We start from the raw sequence: 24473 nt of genomic DNA, 5'->3' as shown, positions 1-24473 counted from the left end.
TACCCTAGCATCTCCAACTCCACTAACTTAATATTTATATGTGTCTAATTAAATTTATTTTTCTTTAAGAAAATGAAAGAAGAAAGTTAGACTATAGGTAGATCTAGTTCTCTTTGCTGTGGATTTAGTTTCTTCTCAGGACCTTATCAAGATTAATTGTATTCATTTTGTGAAACTGTGTCTAAAGTTGAGACCCAATTATGCTACTGACCCAATAGTTGTCAGAGCGCATACTAAGTATGAGTTACACAGAGCTCTTTAAAAGGCCTTCTGTATAATGACATACCTGTAAGGCAGCCGAGTTACCACCTGGACAGGACTCAAGATAGTTCCATGCCAGGTATTCGAGTTACCTTAGCATATGCTATGAGAAATCACAGTATTACAGGATTTTCTCAAATGGTCTACTTTCTGTATACAATTAGTTGGGTGGAGTTCTAGGAAATTAGTACCACTGTAGGTTATGGATGTATGTTAAAGCTGGTCCTGAGACATTCACCTTTGAAATTGTACTAAAATGTGTAATTTCATTTTGTTCCCTCTCTGAAGGACTCCAAGAAGCCATATGATTCTAGGATCTCTTCTACTTTAGAATCTTTTATTTGTTTTTAAGTTTATTTATTTTGAGAGAGAGAGAGAGAGAGAGAGAGAGAGAGAGAGAACGCAAACAGGGTATGGGCAGAGAGAGAGGGAGAGAGAATCCCAAGCAGGCTCTGTGCTGTTAGCTGATGCTGGGCTTGATGTCACAAACCATGTAATTATGACCTGAGCCAAAATCAAGAGTCTCAGACTTAACCAACTGAGCCATCCAGGTGCCCCTACTTTAGAATCTTTTAAATCATGGGAACTGTCTCCTTATTTGGACAGATTTCAGTCTTTAGAGTGACCCAGGAACTAATGTGGGCTTTCAAAATTTGAAAGCAAACCAGACTCTTCAGTTTGGCATCTAAGGCGCTTAACAATCTGATATCCTCTTTTGTTTCTAGCCTTATCTACTACCCCTCCATGGACATACATGTTTTGTATTCAGCTCCATGGACATACATGTTCAGCTCCATGGACATACATGTTTTGTATTTCCTTCCCGAGACACACTACCACCATTCTCATTACAGGAAATTTTCAAGGCCTGGGTCCAAAGTCATTTTATCATGAAAATGAAGCCCTCTCTGACTATACCACATTCCCTTCTCTTCCCATCTTTTAAGAATTAGTTAATCCCGGGGCGCCTGGGTGGCTCAGTTGGTTGGGCATCTGACTTCAGCTCAGGTCATGATCTCACAGTTCGTGAGTTCAAGCCTCACATCAGGCTCTGTGCTGACAGTTCAGAGTCTGGAGCCTGTTTCAGATTCTGTGTCTCCCTCTCTCTCTGCCCTTCCCCTGCTCATGCTCTGTCTCTGTCTCTCTCTCAAAAAAATAAACATTAAAAAAAAAATTAAAAAAAAAAAAAGATTTAGTTAATCCCTCCTCTGTGCTTTGCTAATACTGGTGCTATCTTTCTCCATTATCCTCTTATTGTGTTGTATCAGTGATCCTTAACCAGGACTGGGAATCAAAATCATCTGTGGAAATTTTTTCAAAACACATGGCCACGTTTGAACACTGCAAATTGTTATTTAGTAAGTCTCAGGTACACCTTAGACATCGTATATACATGTATGCTTTTCTAGATAAAAATAATAACACCTAATGTTTATTAAATGCATTCCATGTGCCAGGTACTAAGCATGTTACGTGTATTCATTTTATCCCCATATCAACCCTGTGAAATAGATATCATTATCCCCTTTTTACAGATGAGAGAATTGAGTCATAGCTGGGACTTGGTCAAGCTAGATATAACTGACATACATTGTGTTATGTTCAGGTGTCCAACATAATGATTGGATAGATGTACATACTGTGAAGTGATCACCCACAATAAGTCTAATTAACATCATTGCCACATGTAGAAGTATATATCTTTTTAATATTCTGTATGATGAGATGGAAGTACACAAAGCGGCTCTTCTGGGTACTGAAGTTTGGAGGTTTTCCAGAAAAAACACAAGATTACTATTGTTTGAGTTGAGAGCTGCCTTTTTTTTTTTTTTTTTTTTTTAAACTTGAAAAGACAATTGATGGATAACTGTTAATTCAGATCTGGGTATTCAGTAGATATTTTCTCAAAAATGAGTAAATGAACCTGTTCCTTCAAGGAGAACAACAGACAGTATTTGTTGCCAGTGATAAAATCTGAACTGTGAAGCAAAAAGTACAATGTGGGAAACATGTATGGGTCACTGAGTTTGGCAGTTTCCCAGTACTTAAAGATTTTTCTGATGAGATTGGTGATAATATTAACATGGAACTTTTGATGTTGTATAATAAAACGTATCAACATTGGGAAGGTCTGCATAACTCAGTGAAACACTATTTTCCAGAAGTCTAATCCACATGTTAAAACACCATGCATAGGTAAAGGGTCTATTCAAAGTGTAACACAGATCAGTGGATTTAATAGAGTAGAGGAAGTTTGATTATGTAGAGAATAGAGTACAGAAAGTTTGATTAATGTAGTTTCAGGTTCCACATTGCAGCTACTCTTTAAGAACCACTTAAGTTAACAAATTTTGGTTTAGTTTCAAAGGAGAATATCCACTATTAATTGAAATGGCTATTAAAATAATCCTCCCTTTCCAGTTACATATCCTTATAAAGGAAGATTTTCTTCATATATTTCAGCCAACAGATTAAATTTAGTAGTAGAAATGAAAATCCAGCTCTCCTCTTTTAAGCCAGATAATAAAGAGATTCGAAAAAATGTAAAACAGTTGCTACTTTTCTCACGAAGCATTTTGTTCTTGTTTTGGAAAATACAGTTCTTTTTCACTTAAACTGTTACTATATTTGAAGTGAGTTAATAAAGGTTATTTTTATTTCTCGACTTTATTTTCTAATAATGGTAAATATCAATAGATAAGCCCACATAAGCAAAATAGATCCTGAGGCGAAAACATTTGAGAATTCCTGCCCTATCATGAGTACTCTGCTGCTCTCCTCACTGATAATTGCCAGTGTTTGTTTCTTTCCCCTTGAGTTATTCCAGTGTTTCATATGTATCTCTGTGTAGTAGAATTTTCTGGAACCAATTTTCTTTCTGCTCAGTTCCCTTTAGTATACCATTTCTGTTCTTGATTTGGATTTCCGCCATAAATTTAATATTACATATCTAAACCCACACCAAGGCTACAGATTGTGGACATTTGTTTTATATATTTTTTTCCCTTCCCTTAATTATTGGCTTTCAGACATCTCCAGAATACCAGAAACTGCAGGATTCCAGTTCTTGTTATGAGTCTCTTGCTCTCCATCTCGGCAGGAAAAGGAAGGAAGCTGAATACACACTGGGCTTCTGGAAGACCTTTCCTGGAAAAATGACGGTAAACCACGCCAATTGGCATTACCCCAGCAAACAGCAGGCATATCCATAACAACTGTCATAATTTTCTCCATTCCTCATTTGTTTGTTTATGGTAATAATGCTTTAATGAGCCTTTTTCTAAGGGTGGTCTAAGGGCCACAGCAATAGATGCTGTAAACATCTACCCTCATTTCTTTTTTTTTTTTTTTAATTTTTTTTTTTTTCAACGTTTTTTATTTATTTTTGGGACAGAGAGAGACAGAGCATGAACGGGGGAGGGGCAGAGAGAGAGGGAGACACAGAATCGGAAACAGGCTCCAGGCTCCGAGCCATAAGCCCAGAGCCCGACGCGGGGCTCGAACTCACGGACCGCGAGATCGTGACCTGGCTGAAGTCGGATGCTTAACCGACTGCGCCACCCAGGCGCCCCTCTACCCTCATTTCTAAGAATCCTCTCTGAACACTCACCTTTTGTTTGTTCCTGTTTTTTTCTTAATCTTCTTTGAGCGCTTTTATTAAGTGTTCAGATCCTATCTAACTTCAGGTCCAACACCAACCTAAGCTATGAGCAACAGATTCTCCTAAATGTGATTAGTGTCTTTTTCATTTTTTCCTTGCATTTTAAAATTATTCTGAAGGTCGTTTATATATTTGTCTTCAATTCCAGGATTCCTTGAGGAAGCCAGAGCGTCGACTGCTGTGTGAGAGCAGTAACCGAGCCCTATCTCTGCAGCATGCTGGGAGGTTTTCTGTGAATTGGTTCATTCTCTTTAATGATGCCCTAGTCCATGCTCAGGTATGCTGGGTTCCTAACTGTTACATTAATTAATTATACCATCAGTTTCTGTTAAAAGTACTGTGATTTTGCTGAAATTATTGAATAAAAGAGAATGTTTAGCTTGCATTTGTGGTATGGACCAAACTTCAGAGAGCTCTTTTAGTTTTCCAGCTTGAAAATGAGTATCAACCAAGTGGAGTCCTGTGGCAGAGATGGCAGGACCCACTGGCATTAGCTATGTTATGGGGATCATGTGGCTGAGATGGTGCACCCATGTGGACTTAACCATTTGAAAAGGGTTATGTAGCAGAGACACCTCCCCCCTCCCCCCCCCACCCCCCACCCAGGGCCTATATGGGTTTTCTCAGCTGTGACTCCATGTTGTTTCTTTCAGTTCTCCACACATCATGTTTTCCCTTTGGCCACATTATGGGCAGAGCCACTTTCTGAAGAAGCTGGTGGTGTGTAAGTGTGTCCCCCTTCCCCGACCCTCACCCTAATTCTCTCCCTTTGCTGTCAAGGTTATTTCCTTAGACATGATAAAAAGCTCAGGAGGCCTCCCCATTCTGTGAAACGAGGCTCACCTTCCCAGCATGTAGATAGTTAAACGGCCTGTGAAGATCATGGCTGATCATGATAACACCTGGAGCAAAGTAACTCTGTGTGCTGTAAGAACCAAACCTAGGGCATGACTGCATTTACATTTAATTGACTCTCCTCTCAAAATAAACAAGTTGCTTTTCATATTTGAGGAGTGATATTATAATGACAGGTTGTCATACCTCCTGGTGTTTATCCTTGTGAACATTTTAGGAATGGCTTAAAGATAACTACACCTGAGGAGCAGTTCACTCTCATTTCATCAACACCCCAGGAAAAGGTTAGTCCATTATGATACTTTGTTTTTATCTTTGGCCTGACTACTTCTGTATCTTATACTAGGAAAGAAAAGATAAAAATTGTTCTTGCTTGGCTAATGATCCGTAATTATGTCTGGTAAGTCTTCATTAAACCAGGACTGTAGATTTTTTTTTTTTTTTAATGTGACTTACTTTTAAACATACAGCAGTAAATTCCAAGAGCCAGTCAGCATTACTCATTAAGAAAAGCATTAGGAGACAGAAAAATTATTTAGGAGCTAAGAATTACTAGGAGCAAAAAGTTATGTATCATTAGGACACAGCAAGGAAAGCTATCAGGGTTTAAGGCAGTGCGTGATGAGTTGTTGCTTTAAGGTTATTCACATTTACTTTTTGTTCCTAGACTAAGTGGCTACGGGCTATAAGCCAAGCTGTGGATCAGGCTTTGAGGGGGACATCTGACCTTCCACCTTATGGAAGTGGCAGTAGTATTCAGAGGCAGGAACCACCCATTTCACGCAGTGCCAAATATACTTTCTATAAGGATCCTCGCCTAAAGGATGCAACCTATGATGGACGCTGGCTTTCAGGGAAGCCCCATGGCAGGTGAAAATGCTCAAGATTTATGAGTGGGGTGAAGATGATAGTCTGATTCAAGATTGAAAAAGTATTGGTTATCTGAAACATTAATTGATATGTATTATTTTTTGCTTATGCATTTCAGAGGGGTTTTGAAGTGGCCAGATGGAAAGATGTATTCTGGCATGTTCAGGAATGGCTTGGAAGATGGGTAAGAAGATGGTGTAAAACATAAGAGTAAATTCAGTTTCATCCACTGATGACATCATTATGTATTGGGAACTATTTTCAAAACAAATAGATTTTTGTTTTGTTTTTTAGAAATGCATGCAGTGTGCTAGGGCTTATGATGCAGATGTGTGATCATGAAGAGGGCTGGGAATCTAGGATGCAGCCTTGGTTTACCTGGAGTGAATCATTTACCTTGATAGCCTTGTGACCTCAAGTGACACAGCCTTTCTTTCTGTATGTTAAAATGGGACTATTTTCTGTCCATTTCCCAGTGGTGAAGACTGAGTACCTGGGGTAATATTGATGGTGAACTGTTGAGATAATAGTGCCCCCCTTACACAAAGGATATAGAAAAATTTTCCTTTCAGTAGTTTTAAATCATCTTTAATTTCTGTGATGTGCTAAAGGAGAAATCTTCTAGATGATATACTAATGGTACTCAAATGACATTATTTTTGTATCAGCTTGTTGTGTTTTCTAACACTAAAAATAATTGCATGATAAACTTACAGCAGTGAAGTATTTTGTATCATGTTAGAGAAGTAATTTATTTTACTATATAAAAAAGGTTATTATATAAATTGGGTAGATGATTTTTGTGTATATGATGATATAAATTTTTATGATGTCTTTTAATTTCCTTTTAATGGAATTTTAGAATGTGAGACTTTAGATAACTCATTTACCACCCCTCCCCCTGCTTACACAGGTGAGGTTGCTGGTTACCTGGACTTAACCAAGGTGATGTTGCTAATTAGTGGCAGAGGCTTAGGACACAGGTTTTCTGTTTTTCACTGGAGTTGGGGTAAAATACTTGATCTCTCTGTGTAGTGGGATTGATGCCCTACTCCTCTAAGACTTGCTAGATAGCTTAGATAATAAATACAGTTTAAACCAAAACCCCACTTACCCCTTTCCCCCACAGGTAATTCCCTTTTCTGTTCTCCTTGTTAAAATGTTTACAAGTGCATACCTAGAAAAGGCGAATGTGTCCTAAATGCATCTTCTGATGTTTTTTATTCTCCTTGGCAGATATGGAGAATATAGAATCCCAAACAAAGCACTGAACAAAGAAGACCATTATGTGGGCCATTGGAAAGAAGGAAAAATGTGTGGTCAAGGAGTCTATAGGTAATAACATTGGAAAGGTTGTTAGACTGGTGTTGCTTTTTCAAAGAATCATGTAAACTTAAATGTATGTGTAGCCAACATTTCCAAGGAGTAAATTTTATTTACTCTTTTTTGACTGAAACTGCCTCAAAAGTCTTCTTATAAAGGTAACTTCTTGTCTATCACAAGGTGAAAATATTAGGTTATTTATTATTTAATTTTCAACAAAATAGTACAAACCTTAGAAGTTATAGTTTTCTCATAGGATCTCCTAGATGTCTTTCTTATAAATTTATATTTATTAAATAACTCTAATATGGATAAAATGTATGATCCTTTCAGAGATTACTCATTATTTCATTTTCTCATAAGAGATTAATACACATTTTTCCCCATGTTAACACAGAATACCATCCAGGATATTTTTAATTTCTTAGCCTTAGTCATTCAAACATGAAAAAAAAAATGGTGAAAAATCATCATATAAATAAATAGAGATACCAGTGGGACAGGAGAGTATACTTTTAAATTTCCTGAACTTTGTAAAAATGAGCCTCAGAATTCAATGTGTTTTTGGTCTTTATCCATTTTTTGTAACCACAGTTATGCCTCTGGTGAAGTGTTTGAAGGCTGTTTTCAAGATAACATGCGTCATGGTCATGGTCTCCTACGGAGTGGAAAATTGACTTCCTCTTCTCCCAGTATGTTCATTGGCCAATGGGTAATGGATAAGAAAGCAGGATATGGTGTCTTTGATGATATCACTAGGTATAGTATTCTCCTTCTAATCTTAAAGTTTAGTATGAGAGGATAAGGTTCCTGTATTTCTCCAGTAACAGCGATGTTTTTAAATGTTTATTTCTTTTGAGAGAGAGCTTGCATGAGTTGGGGAGGAGCAGAGAGAGAGAGGGAGAATCCCAAACAGGCTCCTTACTGTCAGAGCAGAGCCTGACAATAAGCTCGATGAACAGTGAGATCATGACACTTAATTGACTGAGCCACTCATGGGCCCCAATAGCGATGTTTTTATGAAGGCTGAGCATCTTAATTGGACAGTATTGAGAAAATTCTTAATAAGACACAGTTGGCAGGCATTATTTTATCCATTTGCTTATGAACCAAATAGTGGATTACTTCTTTACAAGATCAAGATCATTCAAAATTAACATTGGTACCATTTTCCTTAAAGCTCCACACATATGAAGCTTTTAGTGTCTTAGAAGTTACCAAATTTTTGACTGTTATAAAAAGAAAAACCTTTAAAACAGTCAGACATAATAGGAGTAAAAGGTCAAGGAGACGAGTGGAAATTCCCTTTTTGGGTCGTAGAATGGTATCTAAACATCTTTTGCTTAGGTCTGTTAGGTCAGGGACTTGTTATGCCAATAACCTAGGAATCAAGCTTAAATTCAGTTAACTAAACCTTGAGGATGAATGTAGTTCTTTTGCCTCCATATTTGATTTAGTCTGATTTGCATTTGGACTTAATAGATACGTTTTTCCCCCTTCATGTCATTTTCATAATGTGGGATTTTAAAATTTAGATGTTATTACTAAATTCCATGATTATTTAACAATCAGTTTATACTTTGCTTTTATAGTGGAGATTAGTAAGATTTCTCTGAGTTTGAGTATGTGAAGAATGAGACTTCCTTTTTGTTTTTTTTTGGGAGAGATTGCTCAGGGGAGAGGGAGGAAGGGAGGGAGGAAAGGGGAGAGAGAGAGAGAGAGAGAGAGAGAGAGAGAGAGAGAGAGAGAGAGAATATGAATACAAATCTTAAGCAGGCTCCATGCTCAGCGTGGAGCCCAACATGGGGCTCGATTTCATGACCTTAGGATCATGACCTAAGCTGAAATCAAGAGTCAGATGTTCAACTGACTGAGCCACCCAGGTGCCTCAGAATGAGAGTTTTTATATGATAAACCTCATTTCTTTTTTTTTTTCTGGCAACTCCCATGTTATAATTGTTTTTCCATTTCATCCTTACCATCAGTTTTTCATTTTCATTTCTTTTCTATTTCTGTACAGGGGGGAAAAGTATATGGGAATGTGGCAAGATGACGTATGTCAAGGGAATGGTGTGGTAGTTACCCAGTTTGGATTATACTATGAAGGCAACTTTCACCTTAATAAAATGATGGTGAGTAAAATATTTTGCATATACTTATATTGACTTTTTAAAAATTCTATGTCCTTTTAAATCATTTTTATTAACGTTCTACCTTCTTAGTACTATTTTTCTTATCTTTTAAAATTATGTAAGGCTTTGGGGGATATGGCTGCATGTATTCCTTAAGTTACTTTGCATTTTATCTGTTGTGATTTTTGTTTTGTTTCTCCCCATAGGGAAATGGGGTTTTACTTTCCGAAGATGATACTATATATGAGGGAGAATTTTCAGATGACTGGACTCTTAATGGAAAGGTTGGAAACTAACTTTCTTCTTCCTCTAATACAATCTTATACTTATTTTTTCTTGACCTTAAACAAAAAAGAGCTACCTTGTCATAAAATTCACCTGTTTTAAGAGTACATTTCAATGATTTTTAGTAAATATACAGAGTTGGATAGCCATCACCACAATCCAATTTTAGATCCTTTCACGTCATCCAAAAAAGATTTCTGTCACCATTGCCTGCTCATTTGCAGTCATTCACCGTTTCTGTCACCAGTCCTAGACAACCTCCTTTTAGTGGACTCTATAACTCTGTAGATTTGCCTTTTCAGGTTTTTTTTGCTTTGCTTTGCCTTTTTTTTTTTTAAGATTTTTTTTTCCCCCCAGTAATCTCTACACCCAACATGGGGCTTGAACCCACAACCCTGAGATCAGGAGTCGTACACTCTGACTTAGCCAGCCAGACGTCCCTCAGGTCCTTTCTTATAAATGGATTCATACAATATGAGGGCTTTTCTGTGTGGCTTCCTAGACTTAGAATAATGTTTTCGAGGTTTTCCCATAGTGTGACCTGTATAGTACTTCATTGCCTTTTATTGCTAAATAGTATTCTAAAACCACATTTTGTTTATCGCTTCATCATTGATGGGCATTGGATTAGTTCTCACTTCAGACTATTATGAATAATCTTTCTATAAACATTTGAATACAGTTTCTTATGTGAACATATGTTTTCATATCTTGGGCAAGTGTTTAGGAGAGTAATTGCTGGGTTGTATGGGAAATTGACATTTAACATATCAAGATATTGCCAACTGTTTGCCAGAGTGGCTGCATCATTTTACATTCTCATCACTAATGTATGATGATTCTAATTTCTCTCCATATTTTCCAGTATTTTTATTTTTTGTTTTTTTCTTTTTGCCATCCTACTAGGTGTGAAATGATACTTCATGGATTTAATTTACATTTTCCTAATGACTGGTTATGTAGAGCATATTTTCATGTTTTTATTAGTGATTCCTCTATCTTTTTGTGAAATGCCTATTCAGTTATTTTGATATTTTGACAATTTGTGTGCTTATAGTCTTATTGAATTGTAAGGGTTCTTTATATGTTCTGGATATGAGTTCTAATATCAGATATAGGATTCGCAAATATTTTCTTGCAGTCGTGGTTTGTCTTTTTATTTTCTTTCTTTTTTTTAAATGTTGAACCATTTCATTTATTTTTCTTAACGCTTATTTATTATTTTTGAGACACAGAGACAACATGAGCAGGGGACAGGCAGAGAGAGGGAGACACAGAAGTCAAAGCAGGCTCCAGGCTCTGAGCTGTCATCACAGAGCTTGATGCAGGGCTGGAACCCACGAACTGTGAGATCATGACCTGAGCCGAAGTCGGACGCTTAACCAGCTGAGTCACCCAGGCACCCGTCTTTATATTTTCTTTTTAGTGACTTTTGAAGCACAAAACTTTTTAATGAAATCCATTATATCAAAAACATTTTTATGAGTTAGGCTTTTGATGGCATATATAAAGAAATCTTTCCTTAACTCAAGTTATTAAGATTTTCTTCTGGGGGCACCTAGATGGCTCAGTTGGTTGAATGTACAACTCTTGATTTCGGCTCAGGTCATGATCCCAGGGTCATAGGATCAAACCCCATATTGGGCTCTGCGCTGAGTGTGGAGCCTGCTTGAGGTTCTCTCTTTCCCTCTGCTCCTTTGCCCCACTTGCATGCTTTTTTCTCTCTCTCTCAAATAGAAAAAAAAAAACAAAACAACTTTCCTCTGTGTTTTCTTCTAAAAGTTTTATAGTTTTAGCTCTTATATTCAGGTCTGTGATTCATTTTGAGGTACTTTTGTGTATGGTGTGGGTTAAAAGTCTTACTTGAGGGGCGCCTGGGTGGCTCAGTCGGTTAAGCATCCGACTTCAGCTCAGGTCACAATCTCACGGTCCGTGAGTTCGAGCCCCGTGTCGGGCTCTGGGCTGATGGCTCGGAGCCTGGAGCCTGTTTCCGATTCTGTGTCTCCCTCTCTCTCTGCCCCTCCCCCGTTCATGCTCTGTCTCTCTCTGTCTCAAAAATAAATAAACGTTAAAAAAAAAAAAAAAAAAAGCCTAACTTGATCTTTTTGCATGTGGGTATCCAGTTGCCTCAGCAACTTTTCCCACTGAATTTTCTTGACACCTTTTTGAAATTAATTCACCATAAAATGTGTTTCTTTTTGGACTCTTGTATTCCAGCGATGTACATGTCTCTCTTTATACCAGTACCACACTGTCTTGATTACTATAGATTTCTAGTAATTCTAGTGAAATCAAGAATTATTTTTTAAAATGTTTTGGCTGTTCTGGATCTTTAGCTTTTTCATATAAATTTTAAGACTGGTTTGTTAATATCTGCTATAAAGCCTGAGATTTTGATAGAAATAGTGTTGAATCTATAGATCATTTTGGGAAGAATTGCCATTTTAATAATACTGAATCTTCCAATCCATAAACATGAAATGTCTCTCTATTTAGATCATCTTTAATTTCTATCAGCTATGTGTTGTAGTTTTTAATGTGTATCTCTTGATTAAGTTTGGTTAACTTTATTCCTAAGTATCCTTGTTAAGGCTGTTGTAAAGAGAATTTTTTTTATTTTACTTTTTGATTTTATATTGCTATCATATAAAATTGATTTATGTATTTTCTTTTATCCTGAAACCTTGCTGAACTTGTTTATTCTGCTACAGGTTTGGTGTGGTGTGGTTGTGTGTGTGTGTGTGTGTGTGTGTATTTGTGTGTATTTCCTAGGAATTCTTGCATACAGGATCATGTTGATTTCAAATCAAGGCAGTTTTACTTTTTCCTTTGCAATCTGGAAGGCCTTTTTTTTTTTTTTATTGTCTGATGGCACTGGCTAGATTCTCCAGTAGAATGTTGAATAGAAGTGGTTAGAGTGGATATCCTTGCCTTAATCCCTATTTTAGAGGAAAATCAAGGGGTGCCTAGATGGCTCAGTCAGTTAAGGGTCTGACTTTGCCTCAGATCATGATCTTACGGTTCGTGGGTTCGAGCCCCACGTTGGGCTCTGTGCTGACAGCTCAGAGCCTAGAGCCTGCTTTGGATTCTGGTCTCCCTTTCTCTCTGCCCCTCCCCTGCGCACACGCCCTGTCTCTGTCTCTGTCTCTCTCTCTCTCTCTCTCTCTCTCTCTCTCTCTCACATAAACGTTAAAAAAAATTAGAGGAAAAACACTGAATCTTTCACTATTAAGTATGATGTTAATTAAAGGTTTTTCATAGATTAATCAGATTGAGATAGTTCTGTTCTTAGTTTGTTGAGAGTTTTTGTCATTAATACATCTTGGATTTTGTCAAAGAACATTTTCTGTGTGTTGAGGTGATTGTGTGATGTTTGTCCTTTTTTAATATAGTGTATTGGTTGCTTTTCTGGGATAAATCATAGTTGGTCATGGTATATAATACTTTTATAATTTGTGAGATTTAATGCTAATATTTTGTTGAAGATTTTTGCCTCTGTATTTATGAGAGATAAGGGTCTATAGTTTTCTTTTCTCATGATGTCTTTGTCTTTGGTATAAAATTAGCCCCATAGAATGAGTTGGGAAGGGTTCCCTTCTCCTTTGTTTTCTGAAAGAGTTTGTGAAATCTTGGTATTATTTCTTCTTTGAATGTTTTGGAGACTTCACTGGTGAAATCATCTGGCCCTGAGCATTATTTTATGATAATACTTTTAGTTTCTAATTCAGTTTTCTTTAAATTGGTCTATTCAGATTTTCCATTTCTTTTAGAATCAGTTTTGGCAATTTGGTTCTTTCTAGGAACTTTTCTGTTGTATTGAAGTTCTCAGATTTGTTGGCATAAAATTGTTGTCTTAGTTTTTTCTTAATCTTTTTTAATTTCTGTAAGATTGCTGTAATATCTGTTTCATTGACTTTGTAATTTTATGTCTTTTTTTTCCCTTGATTAATCTAGTTAAGTGCTAATTTTGTGTATCTTTTCAAAAAAGCAAATTTTGGTTTCATTGATTTTTCTCTTTTTAGAAAAAATCTCATTGATTTCTGCTCTGGTGTTTGTTATCTCCTTGTTTTGGGTCTGTTTGCTCTTCTAATTTTATAAGGTGGACTTTTAGATTACTGATTTCAGATCTTTCTTATTTTCTAATACAGGCATTTATAGCTATAATTTGCCTCTGGGCACTAGATTGGATAAATTTGGATAAGTTGTTTGTTCATTTCATTCAGCTCAAAATATTTTACCAATTATTCAGTGATTTTTTTTTTTCTTTTACCCATGGATTATTTTCATACAATCTTTTTAGAGATGCATAGTATGTATATTTGCCCCGCCCCCCACCCCTCCCCTGCTAGAGAACTGGGGACTGCTAATGAGTTAAAAAAGGAAAATGTATTAGGGGCACCTGGGTGGCCCAGTTGTTTAAGCGTCCAACTCTTGATTTATGCTCAGATGATGATTTCACAGTTGTGAGATCCAGCCCCACACCAGGCTCTGCACTGGCCATGGAGCCTCCTTAAGATTCTCTCCTTCTTCTTCTGTCCCTTCCCTACTTGCACATGCATGCTCTCTTTTTCTTTCTCTAAAAAAATAAAAAATAATGGAACATGTTAACCAGTTGGTGCTTTTTTTTCTCTTGATTTTTTAAGCTGGAAATACTGCTTCTAATTCGACATTTTCTTTTACTTTACCTAGGGAATGCTGACTATGCCAAATGGAGATTACATTGAAGGTTATTTTAGTGGAGAATGGGGATCTGGGATAAAAATTACCGGAACTTACTTCAAGCCTAGTCTGTATGAGAGTGATAAAGACAGACCCAAAGTTTTGTGAGTAACTAGTGTTAATTGTGGATTAATTATTAAATGTTTTGAGTTGTCTTGATTATATCAAAGCTGCTTAATATTTTAAATGCAGAACAAATTTTTAAAGTCATTTTTTAACAAAATGTAACCTCCTTATATTGCCAACTGCCACTGTTACAGATAGCTGAATCTTTAGTCTTGGCTTAGATTATAGTCATGGGTATTTAAAATAAAAGTTCTGTGTATGGGAGTGGTTTTACTGTTAGTGGTAAAAGTATCCAAATTGATTGGAAGAGAACATTGTTAAGTGGAATCCCTACACAACTTGATTCTAAAAAGTAAAAGCCAAGCCTATATATGTACCAAGTGGAATAGTATATTCTGCATATGTAGGGAAAAAAAACAAAATCTTTATCTCTAAGTGTGTTATGTTCTTCAGGTTTTTGGCATATATTTATTTTCCTTTTTTGATTCCAGCATTAGCTTTGTGTTTGTATTATGGTAGATTCTCAGATTCTTTGTTCTGATGGAACCTTGATATGTTTTCTGTTACTCAGTATTTTTAGAATTCAGTATGTAATGCATTTCACAGTTCTCATTATGAGATGTGCAAAGCACAGGAAGTCCTTGTTTTAACAGGAATCAGTTTTACAAAATTGATTATGTGGAAATGTAGAAACAAAGGAGTCAATTCTGATGTGCTTCATACTTAACCATTTATACACCTTAGTATCTGATAAACATTAAGTAGCTAAGAACCATTTTTTTAAAATTTTCAGTGTTTATGAAATAGAACCACCATCAGTGTGGGCAGTTGTGTTACAGAAGCGTTCCCAGTTGTATATCAGAAAGTTTCTGTTCTTTAGGATTTTTGCACAAGAGATTAATAAAAGCTTGATGTGACTTTATTAGCAGGAAGCTAGGAAACCTGGCAGTGTCAGCTGATGAGAAATGGAAAGCAGTCTTTGATGAATGTTGGCATCAACTGGGCTGTGATAACCCAGGCCAAGGGGAAGTTTGGAAAGCATGGGACAATATTGCTGTGGCCCTGACTACCAATCGGCGCCAACACAGAGACAGGTGAGTGAATGCTTTGCCCAGCATAGTATGGTTGGAAGTTGAAACTTAACAAGTAGTCAAGGCTTGCCACATTTAACTTAAAAATATAATTTAAGTTTCAATGATGTATTTCTGTTCTGGGTAATTTAGATAAAACACACCTATCTTTATCTTCTACTGAACTCAGCTATAAAACCCAGACAATATATGAACAGCTGTTCTACAAGGTAAATATCAGCTAGTATATTGAGGAGGAATACCTGAAATCAAAGTACCAAGTGAGTTGTTTTTGTCTTTTTTTTAGTTTTGAGTTTTTTAACTTCAGTATCCCTCACCCTGAATTCCATTAACCTGAAAGCTTCAAGTAAGTACTATGATTTAGACATAACTTGAGGAAAAACCCTTTGCTTCTGGCTCAAGGTGCAACAAAGAGACTCCTAAAGCTCAGATAGAGTGGAGGAGATACATATGGGTTTTCTTTCTCTCTTTTTTTCTTCATTTTCTCATGCTTCAGCCTCCATGTTCTTCTGGGACAGGGGTGGCAGTGGGATTTGCTAGAGCAGCCAGGAACAGGGAAAACTCTTGGAGGACTGGAAACCTCTTCCTCCACTGGTGGATCCTCAGGTGCAGTAGTCATGGCTGAATTCCATTGCTTTTCTGGCTTCTCTCTCTGTCCTCCCACCCCTTGGTCCTAGAAGTGGCATGTTGACAGAAGGGAGCAGTTTCTGACCTGAGGATCTAACAGGGGACCCAGAAAATGCTGGGGAGGTAATGGAGAGAGAAGAGCTCTACAAAACAACCCTGTAAAGTTGTTTATGAACTCCTGGGCTCACCCCAGACCTGCACATATGTGGATTTGATCCTAATTAGCAGACCAGACACTTTGAGAACTGAGCTAATAGGTAGACTTTCAACCATGTCCCAGAGTGACCACTGAGTGATGTGCTCACAGACATACCTAAATAGAACTGCAAAGGCTTTGAGAAGTGAACTGACATTGGCACCACTGCCCACAGAAGACTGAATCAAAAATATCAGCTGTTTCAGAGGTTCCCAAGATCACCTACATGTTCAGTGATTGACTAGAGGGACTCATAAGACTCATCATAAAGTCATGCAGGTAAGAGTTACTACAGCAACACAGTAAGGAGCTACGGCCAGATCATAAGAGAAGAAGACACAAGCAGAGTCTGGAGGAATCCATGTGCAAGCTACCCATGCTCTCACCCTTCTGTGAGGGGTCACACAGAGCACACCATCCTTCCAGCAGTAAAATGCAGCCACCATTTACAGTCTTTCTGCCTAGGAACCATTAGAGACTCAGTGCCTAAGGTTTAATGGAGGGGCCTGGTCACATAGGCACTCTATGCTTAGCAACTACCAAAATTCCACAGTCCCAGAAGGAAAGCAGATAGTCACCATAAATCACATTGTTAGCATAGTCTATGGACAGCAAAATACCCTTATCAGGTAGGGAATAATTCATGTCCTTATAGGGAATTTAGGAAGCAGATCCTTCTAAAGATAATAGTTTCAAGCCTTCCATGTGTACTCTGTTATGCCTGTCAACGTTTTTCATAGGATAGAAACAAGACCCAAAGTGTCATAACATAATACTCAAAAATGTCCAGAATATAAACCAAAATTACTTGGCAATCAAAGAACCACCAACTTATTTTGGGAAAGATGATAGACACCAGTGACTCTGCAACGTAGATTTTAGTATTATGACAACTTAAAGCAGGTATTATAAAAATGCTCAGATGAGCAATCACAAACATCCTGGAAGCAAATACTAAAATTAAAAGTATTAGCAAAAAAATAGATATAAAGAAGAACCAAATCAAAATTTTGAATTAAGAAATATAATAACCAAAATAAAATCACTAGGAGAACTTACTAGCAGAATAGAGGTGACAGCAGAAGAGTCACTGAACTTGAGAACAGATTAATAGAAACTATCCAAACTGAACAACAGAGAGAAAATACATGGAAAAAGAAAATAAACAGAGCTCTAAGGAGTCTAGTACTTGTGTCTTTGGAATCCCAGAAGGAGAGGAGAAAAATCATGAGGATGAAAAGATATTTGAAGAAATAATGGTTGAAACCATCCCAAATTTGGTGAAAGACAAATGTGCAGATTCATGAAGTTGAGCAACCTGTGTCCTGAAAAAAAGATATCCGTGAACAGACATGTCAGTCAAATTGAAAAACAAAATCATGAAAGCAACTAGAGGAAAAAAAGGGCATTACACAGAGGGGAAACCACCATTCAAATGCTTGCATATTTGTCATCAGTATCTTCTGGAGACCAAAAACAAGTGGCACAACAATTTTGAAGTACTGAAAGAAAAATTATAGGTGTACCTCTTCATTTCTCTTTTTTCTTTTTCTTATTTTCTCCCTGTTCTCCTTTTCTCCTAACTTTTTTCCCCCTCTCCGTCTGCTTTTGTACATATTTCCTTATTCTTTAACTTGGCCAGTAACTCCCACAAGCAATGCTTGGAATTTGGACCCAAAGAATTTACTAATCCCTTTGTATTGAAAGAAGTTCGGGTTCTTTCCCCCCTATATTTGGTATAAATGGGAACTGAATATAGTGTTTTATTCATGAAGTTTACGATTTTTGCCTTGTATTCTTTCTATTAGTAGAAGAAATGGAAACTCCTAGGATTGATGAAAGCTGTGGACTTTCCCTTGTGTGTGATGCAGAGGGTCAGCCTTCACTGATAGAGCCTGTCAGTTTAAACATTGAGACTTTGGTCCTGTAGTTAACCTTGGTTAACTGTTGTTGGGTGTTTACAGGGAATGAGAGTGAATGAACTTTTATATAATAAAACATGTTGCTACCACAGAGGTCTTACTTATCTAAAATAGTATAATAATGTACACCATTTCTAATCGGTTGTAATCTGATAATAGAATACCATTACCAAAAATGTCTGTTGATTATTAAGTATGTGTTTTATCATAGCCTCTTCGCTCAAAGCTTCCCTTTACCCATTATGTACTTACCTCACCACCTGTTGTAGCATCCTCATGATCTCCTTACTTGAGCTCATTTTCCTTTTTCTGCTGCCATTTCATTTGTTTTCCTTTTTCCTCACACCTTCCTCTCTTATTTTCCATTTTTCTCTTGTCATTAACAAGTCTGTTACCAGTTTTCTCTTCAAGCTAACATAGTATCACCTAACACCATGGTTGATACTAAAGCAAAATCTTCATTAATTAATTGTAGTTGGTATGAAGTAACATTAAATGACACTGGAATGACTTAAAAAAAATCTAATAGCAGGTCAGTTACCTATTATGAGCTCATTTGGGCCAGGCACTGTACTGGGTACTCCATTTTGTCCTTACTTGGTGATAGTGTTTCATGTGCACATTACAGTTTGCTTTTGTTCGTTCGTTTGTTCTTCCTTCCTTCCTCTCTTTTTTCTTTTCTTTCTTTTTTTCTTTCTTTTGTCTCTGTTCTTTCCTTCCTTCCTTCCTTCCTTCCTTCCTCCCTTCCTCCCTTCCTCCCTTCCTCCCTTCCTTCCTTCCTTCCTTTCTTTCCGTACTTAGTTTCTACACCCAACATGGGGCTCAAACTTGGGACCCCGAGATCAAGAGTCATAATGCTCTTCTGACAGAGACAGCCAGGTGCCCCTCTTGCTTTCATGATATGAAATACATAATGGGCTTTCTGTTGTCTTTTTACAGTCCAGAGACATTAAGTCGTTCACAGACTCAAACACTAGAGAGTTTGGAATTCATTCCTCAGCATGTTGGTGCCTTCTCTGTGGAGAAATATGATGACATCAAGAAATATTTAATAAAGGTAGAGTCAGAATTACACCGGTCTTATGAATTAATGACACAACTACCACAGTATATCATTCAAATCTGCTCACAGGTTATTGGTGCTCTAATCCTATTTTTGCTTTCTAAGTATTTCTTTTTTAATTCTCTAACTACTAAAAGCACATTTTCACATGAAGATTGCTGTATCATGATGATAGAACTTTTTAAGTTTTGTAAAGTGCTCAAGAGGGTTCTTGAGAACAAGGGTCAAAGTTTAAAATTGATTTTTGTTGGTAACAAATTAGAGATTGTATAAATAAAGCATGCTGCCCTCACCCCATGGTTATGCTCTTTGCTTCCTTCTCAAGTCCTGTAAGATTAGCTACAATTTAAAGTATGACATGCATCAATATGGGGTTGCAGGAAGGAGTATTAAGAGAAATCAAGGGAACTGAAGAGTATTTTCAGGCATAATCAACTGCCGTTTAGTTTTCTTAAAGGTAACATCTGTTTTTGTGAAGTTTATAGTTTAATTATATTTATCAGTATATCCAAAGCTATTTTCCCAAGATGTTAAAGGCATTCTTTGATTAAGATTAGGAATTCCTACTCTATATGTAGACTCAACTCTTTTAGAAAAGTTAAAAGTATTTGAATTTTTCTCATCCAAATGTTTAGTCCTTGCCAGTTTGAGAATTGTCTATCATATATGAAATTGTTTTATTATTTATTGGTTGACTGTTTCTGTTGTTAGTCATTGACTTCATTGATCTCGTTCCTGTTCAGGCCTGTGACACTCCTCTGCACCCCCTGGGCAGGCTTGTGGAGACACTGGTTGCAGTTTATAGAATGACATATGTGGGTGTGGGAGCCAATCGCCGGTTATTGCAGGAGGCTGTGAAGGAGATTAAGTCCTACCTTAAGCGAATTTTCCAGCTGGTGAGGTAAGAGATCTTTCTCATTGAAGTCTGCAAACTGTGGAATAGTGGTTAATGCTAATGCTTGGATGTCTTCATACTGAATCTAGAGATTACAACAACTTTGTGAAGAATCATTAAGTTTCCTCTTTATCACAGAAATTATTCATCAAGAAAATGGTTTTGTGCCACAGATCCTTAAATAGATTAAGTAATGAAAATAAAAACATGTTTCATGTTTTTACTTTATGTTTATGCAATAAACACAGCAAAGGAAACCATCAACAAAATGAAAAGGTAACCTACTGAGTGGGAGAAGATATTGGCAAATGATACATCTGATAAGAGGTTAATTTCCAAAATATATAAAGAACTTACATATGCAACACTTTTATTTAAAAAAAACACAATCTGATTAAAAATGGACAGAGGACCTGAACAGACAGTTTCCCAAAGAAGACATACAGACGACCAACAGACACTTGAAAGAATGCTTGACATCGCTAATCACCAGGGAAATGTCTATATTCTCATAGGCTTCCATTCTTTTTTTAAATTTTTTTTTTTTCAACGTTTATTTATTTTTGGGACAGAGAGAGACAGAGCATGAACGGGGGAGGGGCAGAGAGAGAGGGAGACACAGAATCAGAAACAGGCTCCAGACTCCAAGCTATCAGCCCAGAGCCTGACGCGGGGCTCGAACTCACGGACCGCGAGATCGCGACCTGGCTGAAGTCGGACGCTTAACCGACTGCGCCACCCAGGCGCCCCTCATAGGCTTCCATTCTAATGGAACATATGGAAACATATGGTATGTCAGGTGTTGGTAAATGTGACAAAAGATGGAGCTGGAGGTAAGAGGCTGCTTGCTATTTTAAACAGAGGTTCCAGGAGGCCTAATAAGGTAATACCTGAGCAGAGACTTTGAAAAGGAAGAAAGGAAGCAAATAGAGCATCTTTGGAAAGAGTTTCACGTAGGAAATTTGGAATATGTGAAATTCAAGATCCTTTATTGGGTTTAAGCCAATAAGTAATTACTATATTGAGATAATTATATGAAAATTTATAAATTTGTCTCAGAAAACTTCCTTCTGTTATTAGCTTCGAAACTGATAGATGCATTTGGAAATGTCTCAGATTGAGGGGGCAGCGTAATCCACTAAGAAGACCAGTGGCTGGGAGTGTTTCAGCTCTGACATTAGTTAGATGGGTATAATGAAGATAAGTTTTTGACCTTTTTTAGTTTTCCCAAATATAAAATAAGGGGCAGAGGCAGGGGCAAGGTATAAGTCTACAAAAATAGAAGATTGGAAACTCCCTTTGAAGACTCAAGGTTTAGGTCTGAAAGTAAAGAGGACAATAAAGTTGTTTATAGTAGAGCTCATCATTTGCATATAAGAGTTCAGAGATAAAATCTAGGGCAAATTCAAAACCTAGGAAAAAAAGTCCTCATAACTTAGCAGCTTTATCATGTGCAAAAATTTTTTAGCAACTTGAATTTTAAAACATTAAAAATTTTTATATTGATTAGATTTTCATTTTTTCTTAATGTTGAATATTTAAGTCATTTTCAGCTAATATTTGTTTATACCCTGAGAATAATTGTTTCTGCTTAAAGATTCAATATGAATTGACCTCAAATGAGATTTGTCAGTTAGAAAAACAGAATTTCTCACTTTTTAATAACTAGACAGAAATGGGGTGCGTGGGTGGCTCAGGTAAGCTGATCTCAGCTCAGGTCTTGATATCAGGGTCGTGAGTTCAAGGCTTTCATTGAGCTCTGTGCTGGGCATAAAGCCTACTTCAGAACCAAAACCAAAAAACACAGCACATGAAGATTTTTTAGTGGTATTATTCATTAGCTATAGTCTTAATTTTATCCTATAAGAAGCATCAGTTAAGAATCTCAGGAAACTAAAATATTTACTTGATATAAATTTTGATTTCATAGGTCTTTAAATAGATGAAATAATAGAAATGCATTTTTACTCTTTTTAGACATTCTAGAGGTATAATTGTCTAATTGTGTTTTGTTATTCCTTAGATTCTTATTTCCTGAGCTTCCTGAAGAGGGCAGCACAATTCCTCTCTCTGCTCCTCTGCCAACCGAAAGGAAATCCTTTTGCACTGGGAAATCAGATTCCAGATCCGAATCTCCAGAGCCTGGGTAAATGGAGTTGGGTAGAGATAGTGAAGAAAGAGTGTGGGTGATCCTATCCAAAGAATCCCAAGGAAGAGTTTCTCTAGATCTCAGTTTCCTTATTTTTAAAATAATGTGACTGGACTAGGTAATCTCTGAGGTCCCTTTCAGGTCTTAAGTTGTATTAGTCAAACCCCAAGGAAGTGCACACATGAGTTACTGGGCTCCGAGCCTGCTGAGCAAAGTAACATCATGTTCATCTAGAATATCCACAGAGAATCATTTTCAAAATGGAAACCAACTGGGTTTAGTTAGATTTTGAGGTAATGAAAAGAATTCACAGTTGGTCCAAGATATAAAACTCTGGGGCCATAGGTAAGTTGTTCATGTTACCTCCAGATAAAAACGCAGAATAATGTTAGAACTGTTTCTTTATTCAAAATGTCCCATCTTCCTTTCAGCTTGAAACTGAAACTCTTTGATTCTGTATTCAATTTTGATATGAATGCTTCTCCTTCTCCAATATTTTGTAGTTATGTGGTAACAAGTTCTGGGTTACTGCTTCCTGTACTACTACCTCGGCTCTACCCACCACTGTTTATGCTCTATGCCCTGGATAATGATCGTGAGGAAGACATTTACTGGGAATGTGTACTACGACTAAATAAACAGCCAGATATTGCTCTTCTGGGCTTCCTTGGGGTGCAGAGGTAAGTACAGTAGTTACGAGTAAAATCAAATGGTTTAATTTAAAATGCAAACAGTGAGGGACACCTGGGTGGCTCAGTCAGTTAAGCGTCTGACTTCAGCTCAGGTCATGATCTTACGGTTTGTGGGTTCAAGCCCCACGTCAGTTTCTGTGCTGAGAGCTCAGAGCCTGGAAACTGCTTTGGATTCTGTGTCTCCCTCTCTCTCTGCCCCTCCCCTACTGATGCTCTGTCTCTGTCTCAAAAAGCATTAAAAAAAAATTTTTTAATGCAAACAGCATTATTAATTGAATCTATGATTTGCAGTTGATTCACTTACTTGCATATCTATTATTCAGCAAAATAGTGACATTTAATCTTTATTTTTGAGAATTTTTGAAGTGGGGTATAAATCTTGATTATTCTTCTGAATGTGTTTTATTTGTGTGTGTGTATGAAATGTTTGTGTGTGTGTGTGTATATATATATATGTAAATTTTAGCTATCCCATCTGATATTTTGCTGTTCTTTAAAACAAAATACATGTTTATAGTTTCAGAAAAAATTAATTGTATTTAGTCTTTGATGTTCTTCCTTCCCTTCTTTTTCTTTCCTCCCCATGTACAATTTGTAATTTAAAAGTTTTAGAAGTGCTTTGTTGTAGAGCATTGTTTCTTGTTATTCCGGGAGAACACGTTATCCTTTCTTCTAGTACGATGATAAAGCTGATCACCCCAGCACCATTAATTATATATTTGTGTTCTAAAAAAAAGTGAACAAGCCTTAATCAGAAAGTAAATTTTTTCAGTGGAATAATTTCACATTAAACATGAGATAAAACTGAGTGAAGGAAAGATTTTGGCCAATACTTGGTAATATCTGTAATGTATAGGGTTATTGTAGTATTCATTGACAGATCTCTTAGGGACAAGATAGAAGCTCTTAAATTACTTGTGGAATGTTTATTAAAACTATCTCTGGGGGCACCTGGGTGGCTTAGTTGGTTAAACGTCCAACTCTTGATTTTGGCTCAGGTCATGATCTTGAAGTTCCATGGGATTGAGCCCTGTGTCGGGCTCTGTGCTGGCAGCACGGAACCTGCTTGGGATTCTCTCTGTCTCTCTGTGTCTGTCGTCTGTCTGTCTCTCTCCCCCTCTCCCCCCCTCCTTCCCTCTCTCTCTGCCCCACCCGTGCTCACTTGCTCACTCTCTCAAATAAAGTAAACATTTTTTAAAAAAACCAGAACACTGGGGCGCCTGGGTGGCGCAGTCGGTTAAGCGTCCGACTTCAGCCAGGTCACGATCTCGCGGTCTGTGAGTTCGAGCCCCGCGTCAGGCTCTGGGCTGATGGCTCGGAGCCTGGAGCCTGTTTCTGTTTCCGATTCCGTGTCTCCCTCTCTCTCTGCCCCTCCCCCGTTCATGCTCTGTTTCTCTCTGTCCCAAAAAATAAATAAAAAACGTTGAAAAAAAAATTTTTTTTTAAAAAACCAGAACACTTTATCTGTGGAATAGTTATTTTAAATGGGGACAGGGAAGGCCATGTAACCATCAACTGTTTTTACGGGGATTAATCTGCCCTAAGTAATAACTTGTATTAACAGTGTGGATTCTATTGTAGGAAATTTTGGCCAATGACCTTGTCAATCCTTGGAGAGAGTAAAAAGGTATAGTAGATTTCAGTGTCCTCAGCAAATAAGTTTTTC

General features: G+C 37.2%; 1 protein-coding gene across 7 annotated transcripts in view; it reads left to right on the top strand.

The window, feature by feature from the left end:
• ALS2 (alsin Rho guanine nucleotide exchange factor ALS2) overlaps window positions 1-24473 on the top strand; it is a 72879-nt gene that overhangs the window by 43918 nt on the left and 4488 nt on the right. For 4 of the 7 annotated variants that reach the window (XM_043577492.1, XM_043577489.1, XM_043577491.1 and 1 more), the window contains 17 exons: window positions 3291-3422; window positions 4071-4199; window positions 4576-4646; window positions 4995-5061; window positions 5445-5647; window positions 5766-5831; window positions 6884-6982; window positions 7565-7729; window positions 8991-9102; window positions 9309-9386; window positions 14077-14210; window positions 15099-15266; window positions 18948-19065; window positions 19815-19972; window positions 21990-22112; window positions 22619-22795; window positions 24389-24434. In XM_043577492.1, coding sequence (XP_043433427.1) covers window positions 3291-3422; window positions 4071-4199; window positions 4576-4646; window positions 4995-5061; window positions 5445-5647; window positions 5766-5831; window positions 6884-6982; window positions 7565-7729; window positions 8991-9102; window positions 9309-9386; window positions 14077-14210; window positions 15099-15266; window positions 18948-19065; window positions 19815-19972; window positions 21990-22112; window positions 22619-22795; window positions 24389-24434 — 2046 coding nt within the window. The remainder of the gene's footprint in view (window positions 1-3290; window positions 3423-4070; window positions 4200-4575; window positions 4647-4994; window positions 5062-5444; window positions 5648-5765; window positions 5832-6883; window positions 6983-7564; window positions 7730-8990; window positions 9103-9308; window positions 9387-14076; window positions 14211-15098; window positions 15267-18947; window positions 19066-19814; window positions 19973-21989; window positions 22113-22618; window positions 22796-24388; window positions 24435-24473) is intronic. The other 3 variants (XM_043577494.1, XM_043577493.1, XM_043577490.1) reach the window with 1 other exon arrangement.

Source organism: Prionailurus bengalensis, chromosome C1 (genome assembly GCF_016509475.1).
Source record: "Prionailurus bengalensis isolate Pbe53 chromosome C1, Fcat_Pben_1.1_paternal_pri, whole genome shotgun sequence".
NCBI classification, from domain to species: Eukaryota; Metazoa; Chordata; class Mammalia; order Carnivora; family Felidae; genus Prionailurus; species Prionailurus bengalensis.
Note: the sequence above shows the minus strand (reverse complement) of the source record. Positions and strands in the feature narration are given on the sequence as shown.